Genomic DNA, 13,971 nt, shown 5'->3' with positions numbered 1-13,971 from the left:
AGAATTGAAATGTAATTAACATTTTTTCCATTTCTTGCTTGGTAGCTAAGTACATTTTGGAGAAATCAACTGAAGTGGTGAACACAGAAAAGGATTTGGTTTAAAAAGGTATGAGAATGAGTAGTAATTTCTGAACTTTAGAATCACAGGTAAGAAATTTCTTCTTCTGAGTTCTTTAAAAATCATACAATGATCTATTTCCCTCATTTGAAGAATCCTTCTGGTTACTCTGCTGTTCTTTTTTACAGGACATGAGCCTCAATTGCTCCTCATGGCAGGACAACAGCTTGTTTGTAAAACGTTTTGCATTTGCCAAATTCTCTGACGTCACTGAACAGTCTTTCCTTCTATTTACCCTCATCCTACTCATGTTCCTGGCATCACTGACGGGCAATGCCCTCATAGCCCTTGCCATCTGGACTAACCCAGTCCTTCATACCCCCATGTACTTCTTCCTGGCCAACCTGTCTCTCCTAGAGATTGGCTACACTTGCTCTGTCATACCCAAGATGCTGCAGAGTCTTGTGAGTGAGGCCCGAGGAATCTCTCGGGAGGGTTGTGCCACACAGATGTTTTTCTTTACATTATTTGCTATCAGTGAGTGCTGCCTTTTGGCAGCCATGGCTTTTGACCGCTATATGGCCATATGTTCCCCACTCCGCTATGCAACACGAATGAGTCGTGGGGTGTGTGCCCATTTGGCAGTGGTTTCTTGGACAGTGGGATGCATGGTAGGCTTGGGCCAAACCAATTATATTTTCTCCTTAGACTTCTGTGGCCCCTGTGAGATAGACCACTTCTTCTGTGATCTCCCACCTATCCTGGCACTTGCTTGTGGGGATACATCCCATAATGAGGCTGCGGTCTTTGTGGTGGCAATCCTTTGCATTTCCAGCCCATTTTTATTGATCATTGCTTCCTATGGCAGAATTCTAGCTGCAGTCCTGGTCATGCCCTCCCCTGAGGGCCGCCGGAAAGCTCTCTCCACCTGTTCTTCCCACTTACTTGTAGTAACGCTCTTCTATGGCTCAGGATCTGTTACCTACTTGAGGCCCAAGGCTAGCCACTCACCAGGAATGGATAAACTGCTAGCCCTCTTCTATACCGTGGTGACATCCATGCTCAACCCTATCATCTATAGTTTACGAAACAAGGAAGTCAAGGAAGCTCTCCGGAGAACGCTGGGTAAAAGAAAGATTTTGAACCATGGATAGGTATCAGAGGACCATGCTTATTTGCTCTTTGAAAAAGAGGCACACTCAACCCAAGAGTGAACAAACAAAAAACTATGTACTTTTTCATGTCTTGTAAGGAGCATTTTTTATAACTACCATTGTAATTTTGGAGTTATCACTGTACTCAGAGCTATTTTCTTTTTTTTTAATTTTTATTTATTTCTTACATACATGACAATAGTGGCATAATTTGGCATGAACATACTTTATATTCAGAGCTATTTTCTGATTGCAAATTCTGAAAGGAACCTGGCTTCTAAAAAAATTTAGAAGTTAAGTCTAACACTAGACAGGTTTTCCAAAATATTTTATTCTAGGTTGGAAGTTAAAATTACCAGGTTATGTCTCAGAAGTTTGGAAAATTCTCACTCCACATTCTCAGACCTGTTCTAGACTCTGAGCACCCATCTGACTTCAGCCCTCCACACATTACTGTCCCATATAGCACTTAATTCCTTAATAACTATGAAATGCATTATTTCCTTTCATAAAAATGTTTTCAAATTCTTCAACCATAATTATTGGCACATAATACAGGTCAAAGAATTCTTTTTGCGAACTGTGCATACCATAAAAATTTATAAACACTCCAGAACAACCAAACTTTGGTTTTAGAGGTATTTGCTATAAAATATTAAAAAGAAGATATGTGATATTTTCATCAAGAGTTTCCATGGAAAAAAAAAATTTAAGAAACAGAAATGATATTAAAATTCAAAGACAAAAGAAGAAAACTAAACTAAAAATGATTACTATAAATCATTTTTAAGATTTTTATATAATTTACAAAATTTCATGTGTGCAGATGAATCCTGACTCAATCATTTAGAGATCATCCAAAAACTTGTTCTTAAGGGAAATGAACATGATTACAACATACTTCAGTAACCCAAGGCACCTATAAAGGCATTGTCTTAGATTTGAACATCTAGTTGTCAGGAAGGCAACTTAGGAAGAGTTAATAGCTATTCATATAATAGTTAAAGATGAAAAATATTTACAAATGGAGAACTCTGATGCTACCATGACTTAAGGTTATCTGCCAACTATAGGATATAATCTCTCATAATGTGATATTTCTACCATCAGGGGATAATAGTAATGCTCACTAATGATCAAGATGTGTGTTTTGCTAGATACCCTTATTTGACCAAACACTGTTCAATTAATGTAAAGATATGTTTTTCACCTGAATATATAAATAGTAATTAACAATGGAAATAATCTAAACATGCAAAAATAGCTTAATGGTTGGCAGTTATGCTATAATTATTGAAAGGAATTATGTGCTGATATTAGAGATGATGATGATTTCTATTTATTAGTGTAGCAAAAATGAATGGTTTAGTAAGAATTAGTGAATTAAAAACAGTTTGTATAAGAGGCCCTTTTTATTTTTTAAGAACTGTATAAATAAATTTGAAAGGATCAAAATGAAATGTTAACAGTAGTTTCTCTAGTCAGTCACGTAATTGGTGATTTTTTCTTTTGTTTCGAAGGTTTCTTCAATAAACATGTAGCTCATGTATATTAAAAATAATAAAACATTTCATTGCAGACTTTTTATTAAAACAAATATAAAAATGCATGTTTTCCATAACAATTTATAAAGTATAAAAAAGTAAAAATTCTAATTTATTTCAGTATATTTTGCAATCCAGCAATAATCAATGCAAATATTTAATTTATTTTAGTCTTTTTGTTTATTTTTATTTGCTAATCACATATTTATATACCAATGAATCCCATGATATATTATCAAAACATAATGCTTTGACAGCAATTAATTCTGAAAAGCATCCGAAATTCATATTTAGGACATTTTGAGGTTACATGTCTTAAATATCTATATTATAATTAATTAAACTATGCTCAATAGTTTATTAAATATTTCTAAATAGTTAGAAATTTCTTACTAACTTTGAATGTCAGACTCTGTGATGTCTGATTTCAAGAACATTTAGTGGACATTTTCTTAACACTAGCTATAACAAAAACAACAACAAAACAACAACAAAAATCACTACCATTTACTTAAATTGGACAATACAAAAGTGACAGTTCATGCTTATTAAACGTATTGTTTAATCTGACCTTGAAAACTTTCCCTGTGCTGCTACTTTCCTCATCCTATACCTGTGGAAATCAAGGAATAGAAGTCTGGACCATCTCATCCCCACGCCAAGTACAAGATGGATCAGTATTTAGTCCAGGCCATCTGATTCCCTGCATTCTTTTCCCTTGAGTTAAAGAAGAGTGAAAATGGTCAACTGTATCCAGAGAATGTCTTTGCCAGGAACTTATAGTCCTGGTGTTTAAACTCCTTCTAACCTGTAAGATTTGGGGGCTTATTCAATGTTTCTTTCAGGAGAGTCTTTTTTTTTTTTTTAATTTTAATCAGCAAGTGCTAGGGAAATAATAAGTTCTGATTCATATTTTTGTAAATACTGAATATAGAATTATAGAATATATTATAGAATATTATAGAATATTTATAAATGTTTATGATTTGGACATTTTTTATTATTGATTTTTAAAAATAAATAAATAAATGACAGCAAAATACATTACAATTCTTATTACACATATATACCACAATTTTTCATCTCTCTGTTTGTATATAAAGTATTTTGACACCCAATTCGTGTCTTCATACATGTACTTTGTATAATGATGTCCATCACATTCCACCATCCTTGCTAATCCCCAACCCCCTCCCTTACCCTCCCACCCCTCTTCCCTATCTAGAATTCTTCTATTCCTCCCATGCTCCCCCTCCCTACCCCACCATGAGTCATCCTCCTTATATCAGAGAAAACATTCGGCATTTCTTTTGTGTGGGGGTTGGCTAACTTCACTTAGCATTATCATCTCCAACACCATCCATTTACCTGCAAATGCTATGATTTTATTCCCTTTATTGCTGAGTAAAATTACATTGTGTACATCTGCCACATTTTTTAATTCATTCATCTATTGAATGACATCTAGTTTGGATCCACAGTTTAGCTATTATGAATTGTCCTAGATTATACAAGATGATACTTAAGAGACTTGTGATGTACATTGCTTCATTTTTTATGCACGTAAGTCTCTGTGGCATATTCTTCCTAGTGCACCTTTGACTTCTTTGTTCCTCAGGGTATAAATGAGAGGATTGAGGGTCAGGGTGATGACTGTGTAGAAGAGGGGGATGAACTTCCCTTATGTGTGGGCATAGGAACTGTTAGGCTGGATGTAGATGGCTGTGATGCTCCCATAGAAGAGGGATACTACTGTCAAGTGGGATCCACATGTCCCCAGGGCTTTGTGCCAGGCCTGCACTGATTTGATGCTTAAAACTGCCTTGGCTATATGTCCATAGGATATCAATATCAGTGCCAAGGGCAAAAGGAGCAAGACCAATGAAGCAACGAAAAGCTGGATCTCATTGGCATGGATATCCACGCATGCAGGCTTAATCATGGAGGGGACTTCACAGAAGAAATTATGAAGCCTCTGGTGTCCACAGAGAGGTAGCCAGAGGGTGACAGTGCCCTGGATGAGAGCATTTCCTTCTCCACTCAGCCATGCGACCCCTGCCAGAACCTGGCACAAGCGTGGGATCATTACAGCTGTATAGTGGAGAGATCTGCACACTGCAGCATATCAGTCAAAAGCCATCACAGCCAGGAGAACACATTCAGTGGATCCCAATGCCAGGGAGACATAAAGCTGGATGGCATAACCCAGGGATGTGATGGTCTTGGCTGGTCCTTTGAGGTTCCACAGCAGCTGAGGGACAATACTGGTGGTAAAACAGATGTCCACTAGGGAGAGGTGAGTAAGGACAAAGTACATGGGAATTTTGAGTTTAGGGTCTATGGAAGAGACCAGAATAATTAGTGAATTTCCCATCAAGGTAAGAAGGTAGGATATCAAAACAGCCACAAAAAGTATCTTTTCCAGCTGGGGTTGGTCTGAGAAGCCCACCAGAATGAAGCCTTCTTTGGCACTGCTATTGGTCATGTCCATTACCTTGTTCAGACAAGAAGGAAAACATTACAAGAATTAACAAGAATTAAAAAGAGAGTATAATGTGTTGGTCACTAGTGACAACATCAAACTTTATAAAATAATTCTTTGAAATCCTCACTCAGACAAATTACAGTGGCTCACAGAATAAATTTCAGTGCAGTGTCCTTCAAAAGTTGCAGAAGATGTTGTTAAAGACTTTCTACAGAGAGGCACCTGGAGCTTACTCTGGAAACAAAGGCTTTCCTTGAGAGAAAACTATTAGAAGTTGAGATACAATCTTCCACAGAAGGAAAAAAATACAGAGAAAGAAGAAAATGCCAAAGGAAAAAGTACATTAAATTCATTAATAGCTTATGAAGAATCATTCAAATTAAATGGAAAAATTCAGTGAAATAAATGTTTAATATAAGCAAATTATATATATATATATATATATATATATATATATATATAATATACAATTTCCACAAATTATATATATATATATATATATATATATATATATATATATATATATAATTTCCAGTCTTCAAGCATAAATTTTGAGTTAGGCATTCTTTTTTGATGATTTTCTTTATATGAATGACTGTTGGGTTGTGGAGACTATGAAGATTCTTTTTATTTTAAAATGGTAAACATTTGGTTAATAAAGTCTTCTTCTTCTTCTTCTTCTTCTTCTTCTTCTTCTTCTTCTTCTTCTTCTTCTTCTTCTTCTTTATATCTAATTGTTCAATAATGTGGACACATAATATCAGAAGCATGTTTCCTTTAGGGATTAGTCAATTCATTTATTCCATAAGCTTATTGAGGATGTAGGTTCATGCAGCACATTCAACAAAACCCTCAATTTTTTTTTTTTTTGGTGTGTGGTATTAGGGAAGGGAATGTTCAATAAAAACATGGTTAAATCTGAAAGGAGGGAGTGGGGATTATTATTACGAGGGCACATCAAAAGAATGAAAGAGCTGCTTCAATGTACATAAAACCTACATAGAATTTTTACCTTTCAAGAGGCTAAAGGGCAGCTTTTAAAAAACTCCAAATATTTATGAATGCAAAAGTTTAAAATATATTCACCAATTCAGTTAATATACCTAAAGACCCTAACCATACCTGTTGTTTAGGACAAATAGACACTTTCTACATGGATGTGAAAAAATCTTTAAGGCCTTGAAATTTTTCCCTAATAATTTCATATCATGTGATAGTTTTATTGTAAAAATTAATCATGGAAATAAAATATGTGAAATAATTGTCAAAAGTAATACCTTACAGTAATTTCACTTATCATATAAAAATGATGTTTAGCAAAAATCAGTAAAAATAAAATCAAGGGTGTGGTAGGGGAGATACATCAAATAACAACATCAAGTCCTTGAGGGATCACTCAAGAGATAGGGAAAGGGGAGCACTATAAGAAAAAGAATTTGAAGGGGGCCCTAGATATATACACATATGCATAATTTTATGTATATGTAAAATACATAAAAGGTATTGCATAGATGTTTATACATATACATATACATATACATACAAAACCCCAAAATAAATATGTGCATAATTTTCACTTTTCTCACTTTACTTCTATCAATACAATAAAATAAATTCAGACATGTCACTCTCATTCTGATCCTGCTTATAGCTTCTACCCATCTTGGCCAAATGATACTTTTAATAGAGATTTTAACACACATTCTCACACATATACAATCTCAAAAGAATCAAATGAAAGATTAATTCTGGTCATGAGAAAGTTCCTTACTTGTAAGATTGTGTTCATTTTAGGCCCATAGAAGAATTGTATTTAGCTCTGCTGCCAAATCTGAATTACATGTGTTCCATATTATCTCCCTTTACCCAGATGGACTTGAATCCAAAATCTCAATTTATTATTAAAAGTTAAGAATCATGGTAATAAGGCAGATATAAAATCAAGGCATAAATAATAGTGAATATATTAAAAGAGAAGAAGCTTTTTTATTTTTTCATCCCAATAACCACATTTTTTAAAAAGAGGAAATTTAAGTCACAAAGCAATAACAATTTTTACCTTGAAGTGATAAATCAATGTCTGAGGCACATGAATTGGTTATAGGGACTGTTATTTGAGATTGGAGATCCCTGAAGACCAGAAAATAAGGAGAGGTTAGGAGAGGACACAGGCCATTGAATCAAAAAAGTTCCTAGGGACACAGTTCTCCCAATATGGTAATTAATCTCAGGCTCTATAGTATCCAAAGTCAATGGTCCCAGGAGATCATTCTGAAAGAGAGTCTTACCTTTCAGTACTGTTTAAACTAGACAAAACCACAAAGATTTTAACTTTTACTTTAATAACCTCCCAATATTGAGACACTCTGTTTTAAATATATTCATATTAATTTTTTATCAATAATCTAGTATTACACACACACACACACACACACATACACAATAAATATATCTTATTGGCAGATAATTTCATTGGAACCTTAAAAATTTCTCTTATCCTTTCTTTACATCTACCCTGAAAACTCAGACATGGAACATTTTTACAGGGCTTTTCTCCTCATTTCTTACAAGCACTGGGTTTGATGGACATAAACATATGACTTTGTGGAATCACACCTTTAAAAATCCCAGTCTCTCTTCCAATGGCCTCTTAGGTCTGCCCAGAAATCATTCTATGTGTATCCTGTTGTTCTTCTCTTCTGTCATAGAAAACTGGGACAAATTATTAAATCCTCCCACTCATCCCTGCACAGGTTATCTTACTCTAAGACCAAACAAAGTCCCCAGATGGAAATCCCATTAATTTCCTGCCTGCTACTTATAAGTACACCATATTCATCCCATACTTTATGCTTTTCTTCAAGCATACTTTTTCTCAATAGTGGAGGTGAACTTCATTTTGTCTAAGGCTATTGACTGTTTTTCCAATATTTCAGAGTATGAGTAAAAACTCATGCACCCTCATGTTCTAGCCAGATGATACCAATGACAGATCTAAGAAAACAATTACAGTGATGTAACAATGGATGGCAACCACCTATAGCTAAGGCGTGTACCCAGTACTAAAAGAGTAGCAGAAAAGTGGACAAACTTCACAGCATATTCGGAATCTGAAGGAAACAACAGTTTACTAACTTGATCATTTTCTGTGCATTGAGTCCCAGTACTAAAAAATATTCATAATCCTCAATAGAATCTGGATTTTATGAAAGCCTATTGATTCTTTATATAAATTTATTTCATATCCAAATAAATAATTCAGCCAGATATGTTTGTATACACCTGTAATCCCAGCAGCTCTGGAGGATGAGGCAAGAGGATTTCGAGTTCAAAACCAGCCTCAGCAAAAGGGAGATGTTAAACAACTCAGTGAGACCCTGTCAGTAAATAAAATACAAAATAGGGCTGGGGAATATAGTTCAGTGGATAGATATCCCTGAATTTAATCCCAGGTACTCTTCAAAACAAACAAACAAACGAACAAATAATTCATAAAGATGCAGGTTGATAAATTCTTACATTATGAACACATCTTGATGGAGAAATAAAACAAGCAACACTCCAGAATAACCCTCAATTCATTTCCATATAATACTTTTACTTATCACATGTAACATTTATTATGCTTTTTGAATGGTATATAAACAAAATAATACATCATTATTACTTTTGTCTTTGCCTTCATTCATTCAACATTGTCTTTGTGAAATTTAATCATTATGGTGATGGTAAAAGCAAATTATAATTTTTATTCCTGCATTGTATTACATTGGGTGAATATGCCACTCCATATTTAGCCATTGTAGTATTGATCAGTATTTAAGCATTTTCAGGTTCATCTTTTATGAGCAATGCCACTATGAATATTTTTGCACATATCTCTGGGTAAACAAAAATGTAAGTTAACTTCTGATGAATTGCTTAGACATAGATTATATTCAGATTTAATAGATACCATTAACCCTGAAAATTGATGTAAACACTTATACTTCTCAGGGCTTGGGAATCCCAATTGCTCCACATCTATGCCTACACTCAGAGTTCTGTGTTCTTTTAATTTTATCCATCTGGTAGTAAGTAATGGATAGATATTTCATTACTACTTAAATTTTGTACTCCCCTGATGACTAATAAAATTGACCAGATTATTTTGTTTAAAATTCATTGAGAGATCTTTTGTATCATACTTGTTCAAGTCTCTAGGTTTTTTTTCCAAGTTGACTTCTAAAATTTTTTACATATATCAGAAGTTTGAAAAATAAAAGGGAAAATTCAAATACTTGTTTCAGTCAAAACTAAAGGATAGTCTGATAAACTAACATGGGTTTGAAATATTATGAAGTCCATTATGAAATAAATCATATTCATTTCCCAAATTGAATTTATTCCAGATCCAAAACATGAATAATTAAAATTCACCAAAATAACAGAATTGAAGAAGGAAAAATTACATAATTATACCATTAGATCATGAATCAGCAGTAGATGGGGTAGAGAGAGAAGATGGGAGGGGAGGGGAGGGGGGATAGTTGAGGATAGGAAAGGTAGCAGAATACAACAATTACTAATAGGGCATTATGTAAAAATGTGGATGTGTAACCGATGTGATTCTGCAATCCGTATTTTGGGTAAAATTGGGAGTTCATAACCAACTTGAATCTAATGCATGAAATATGATATGTCAAGAGCTTTGTAATGTTTTGAACAACCAATAAAAAATAAAATAAAATAAAATTCAAGGTCCACAAAAATAAATTTTTTGTAAACTATGAGTAGAATAAGTCACTCTAAACTTTTAAACAAATGCGGCTTTTCAGGTCACTAGGAAAAGTAATTTTTTTATTAGATGCTACTGTAATAACTAATCATTCATATGGAAAAGGAAACATGTGACCGCTATCACACCATCAATAAATATTCTTGTCAGATGATTATAGAACCAGTAATGAAAGAAAAAATAACTATACATTCATGACATCATCATGGGAATGCTTTCTTACAAAATCAGTAAATTATTGAAATATCAAACCATGAAGGAAAAGCTTGATTGATTTGACTGTGTTGAAATTACTGAAAAGCTTTGTCATTGCCCTTGGGCTGAATTCTTAGGAAAGACCCTGCTGTTTCCTGGCACAGTGTACTTCTTCTTAGAAAGACTTCCTGCTGTATGCATATCAGTGCCCATACTGGTTTGTATATCCTTTCTCTTCCCTCTAGCTTTTTTCCCTAATGTCTCTCTCTCTCTCTCTCTCTCTCTCTCTCTCTCTCTCTCTCTCTCTCTCTCCCCTTTTTTCTTTCTTTCTCTCTCTCAGTTTGCACACCTTCTTGGGTTTCAGTCATTAAACCAAATCTGCCCTCCAAATCAAACATGACAATAAACCTGTTTCTTCTCAGAGCTATATATTTTCAATCTTTTTAAGGAGCAGGATAGAAGATTTGAACTGGGGCAGTGGCGACGTGAATGCGATGGATGAAATGGGTTAAGACACCACTAGGAATAGTTTGGAGAAGAGTTTCCTGTGGCTGTGATGATAAGGGAACCCTAAATATAATGCAGAATCTACATTCCAACTTTACACTAAGTTAGAGGAGCTACAAAAATATAGGGAATAGTTGGGCATAGTTAAATGCTGCTGAATAATACAAGGAAGTGATTGAAGACATAGAGAAATCATTAAATCAGTAAGGTCAATCAAGTTATGAAGTTTGGAAAAGTATAAGTCATGTGGAAGTAACTAACAATTATTGGATGGTTGTTATTAATACATAATAGATAGCTCTGAGTTTAACTGTATCCCAATCAGATTTACTTATCACAGTAGTCAAGTAAGTTAGGAACAATTGTTCCCACTCTTGTATTGTTGAGGATACTGTGAATTGGTGTAATATGATATGTATTTAAACATTATTCTAGTTGATTAGTTTTATAGGACTGGGATTTGAACCCAAGCATTCTGACTCAACAATATTCTTTAGAGCAAAGATTCCAAAGTCAAAATTGATATTTGATTGCAATTTGGTGTTGATACAAAGAGGTGTGAAGAGAGATTTTGATTGATTTTAGAGTTTCCAGGAAAAATGAAATGAATAAATAAATAAAAATCAAATGAATAAATAAAATCAAATAAATAAACAAACAAATAAAAAATCTAAGTATCATTCAATATAAAATGTAAAACAAACACAAGCACAAAATGAAGCACATGTTGAGAATGACAGAGGTTGTGTGGAAAGACTATGGAGAATTCTGAGGACCATATTTTTTTAATTTATTTTCATTTTTTAGTTGTAGTTAGACACAACACATTTATTTTATTTATTTATTTTTATGTGTTGCAGAGGATTGAACCCAGGGCCTCGCATGTGCTAGAAGAGCACTCTACCTCTGAGCCCCAGCCCCAGCCCATATCATTCTATTTTTGAAAATATTTTAAATAATTATTAAATTTACTCAGTATTTACCACTTCCATGACTTTTTGACACTTTGCATGAGTTAATTTTATTTAATCGTCACTGACCATGTCAGAAGTGATTGAGAAATGCACAGGTAAGGTAAAGAACAGATGGTCATGAACAGCAAGTGAGTAAAACAAACCTTCAAACCAAGGAAGTGTGGCTCCAGAGACCACAGGTTCCCACAAAGACACTGGGAAGGCAGGAGACTGTTACATAGAATTGAATGCAAGATTTTTCCAAGAGCCTGGATCAAGCTGAGACTCCATTAAGTGAATGTTTAGTAGTCATTAAATTATTTAGTAATTATTTAAAATTATTTGAATTATTATTTGTTAAAATCAATATTTTTTCTCAGTAGTAGTTTAAGTAGATTCACAGATTTTGTGCTGTATGCCAAAAAATCCACTTTTTGAAGTTTGGTGATGTATTTTTTTCTTGAAAGAGCTAAGATAATATATACAAAATGCTTGCAACTGTATAACAAGAGAATTGTTCTTCAAAGGAAATACTACAGTAATTTCTTCATGCTAATATATATTTTTCAATTTTTCAAACAATAAATATCATTGTAATTCCCTAATTATGTATGCAGGTATACATGTATATATGTGCAGTGAAAATCTACAAAATCCTCCATTCTTACTATATGTGTAGCCTTTCAAATACATTTAATAAGGAAGTTTGTAAAAATATTTTTAACACACAGGTTCCATGAGCTACAGAAATAGAATCTCATTTTTTTTTTTTTGAGACAATGTGGGCCACACTATATGTAAATGCTGCTAGAGAGGCAGTCAGTCACTTTAGGGAGCAGTCATTTAATACTATGTCTCTTTAATAAGTTTCCAGAAAAGAAAGTCACTGCCCTTTATTTTTTCCATTAGAAATTTTGTTCTCTCCTCAGCAGTCTCCTCAGAGCTCCTTTCACATCCTTGTTCCTCAAGGTGTATGTGAGGGGGTTGAGGGTGGGAGTCACAACAGTATAAAAGAGTGTGAGGAACATGCCCTGGCTGTGGCCAAAGGATCTCTGTGGTTGGATGTATATGACTGAGCTGGTCCCAAAATAAAGGGACACCACTAGTAGATGAGACCCACAGGTCCCTAAAGCCTTGTGCCAAGCTTGGGATGACTTAATTTTTATCACAGCATACACAATAAATCCATAGGAGACAGATATCAATGCCATGGGAAGGAGGAGAACTAATGTAGCCACAAAAAGCTGGACTTGGTTTGCATGGATGTCAACACATGCCAACTTGATCATGGCAGGCACTTCACACAAGAAGTGGTGGAGACGAAGGTGCCCACATCTAGGAAGCCGCAGGGTGATGGTGCTTTGGATCAGAGTGTTTCCCACTCCACTTAGCCAGGCTATTCCTGCCAGGGCCTTGCAGAATGATGGGTGCATGACAGTCCTTTAGTTGAGAGATCTGCAGACAGCCACATAGCGGTCAAATGCCATGATAGTAAGAGAACACACTCAGTGGAACCTAAGGAGAGGGACACATAGAGTTGTAGGATACAACCGGTGGATGTGATGGTCTTGGCTGGTCCCCTCAGGTTCCACAACAGCTGGGGCACGATGCTGGTAGTGAAGGCAAGGTCAAGAAAGGAGAGATTAGTGAGGAAAAAGTATATAGGTGTGTGGAGTTTGGAATCCAGGCGGGAGACCACGATGATGGCTGTGTTGCCCACAAGGGTCAGAAGATAGGATATCAAAACTACCATGAAAAGGATGATTTCTAACTGGGGCTGGTCTGAGAATCCAAGCAAAATAAAACCTCCCTCAGAGGTTTCATTGTTTTCTTCCATAAGTCTTCAAAGGTAAAAGAGAAAAATAGAATTCAATTTAGAGAAGTATCATTATTACTATTTACCTACAACATTTGAGATAAAATTTAGGTAAAGTTTTTAACCATGAAATTACACAAAGAAGAATAGGTATAATTATTAAAAGATATTCATGAATGCAAAGGCATTTTGTGTCACTTTTTTGCTATCATTAACCATTTGATACCTCCTCTTTTTTTCATGAGCTGGCTCTTCCCCCTTATTGTCAAAAGTTATTATTAAATACAATCTACTGAAGAAAAGCTTCCACTTGGTTTGCAATGAAAAAAATCTATCTAACATACCACTCAAACCTGATAATATCAACTTAGAGGAGGAAAAGTTTATTTTGAGCTAACAGTTTCAGAAATTCAGTCCACAGTCAGCCAACTCCATGGTTCTAGGCTTGAGGTGAGGTGGAACATCATGGAAGAAGGGCAT

General features: G+C 34.7%; 1 protein-coding gene and 2 pseudogenes across 1 annotated transcript; 1 reads left to right on the top strand and 2 right to left on the bottom strand.

Annotated features, from left to right (window-relative positions):
• The first annotated feature begins 230 nt into the window (after positions 1-230).
• On the top strand, positions 231-1,214 carry LOC124095345 (olfactory receptor 10C1-like). Its single transcript, XM_046448468.1, has one exon. The coding sequence runs from the start codon at positions 252-254 to the stop codon at positions 1,212-1,214; it is 963 nt and encodes a 320-aa protein (XP_046304424.1). The 5' UTR covers positions 231-251.
• Positions 1,215-4,313: 3,099 nt separating this feature from the next.
• On the bottom strand, positions 4,314-5,243 carry LOC124095343 (olfactory receptor 2G3-like; annotated as a pseudogene).
• A 7,337-nt stretch (positions 5,244-12,580) lies between these two features.
• On the bottom strand, positions 12,581-13,512 carry LOC124095342 (olfactory receptor 2G3-like; annotated as a pseudogene).
• Positions 13,513-13,971: the final 459 nt, after the last annotated feature.

Source organism: Marmota monax, unplaced genomic scaffold, assembly GCF_021218885.2.
Source record: "Marmota monax isolate L192 unplaced genomic scaffold, Marmota_monax_Labrador192_F-V1.1 WCK01_AAM20220418_F8-fsc00463, whole genome shotgun sequence".
Classification (NCBI taxonomy): domain Eukaryota; kingdom Metazoa; phylum Chordata; class Mammalia; order Rodentia; family Sciuridae; genus Marmota; species Marmota monax.
Note: the sequence above shows the minus strand (reverse complement) of the source record. Positions and strands in the feature narration are given on the sequence as shown.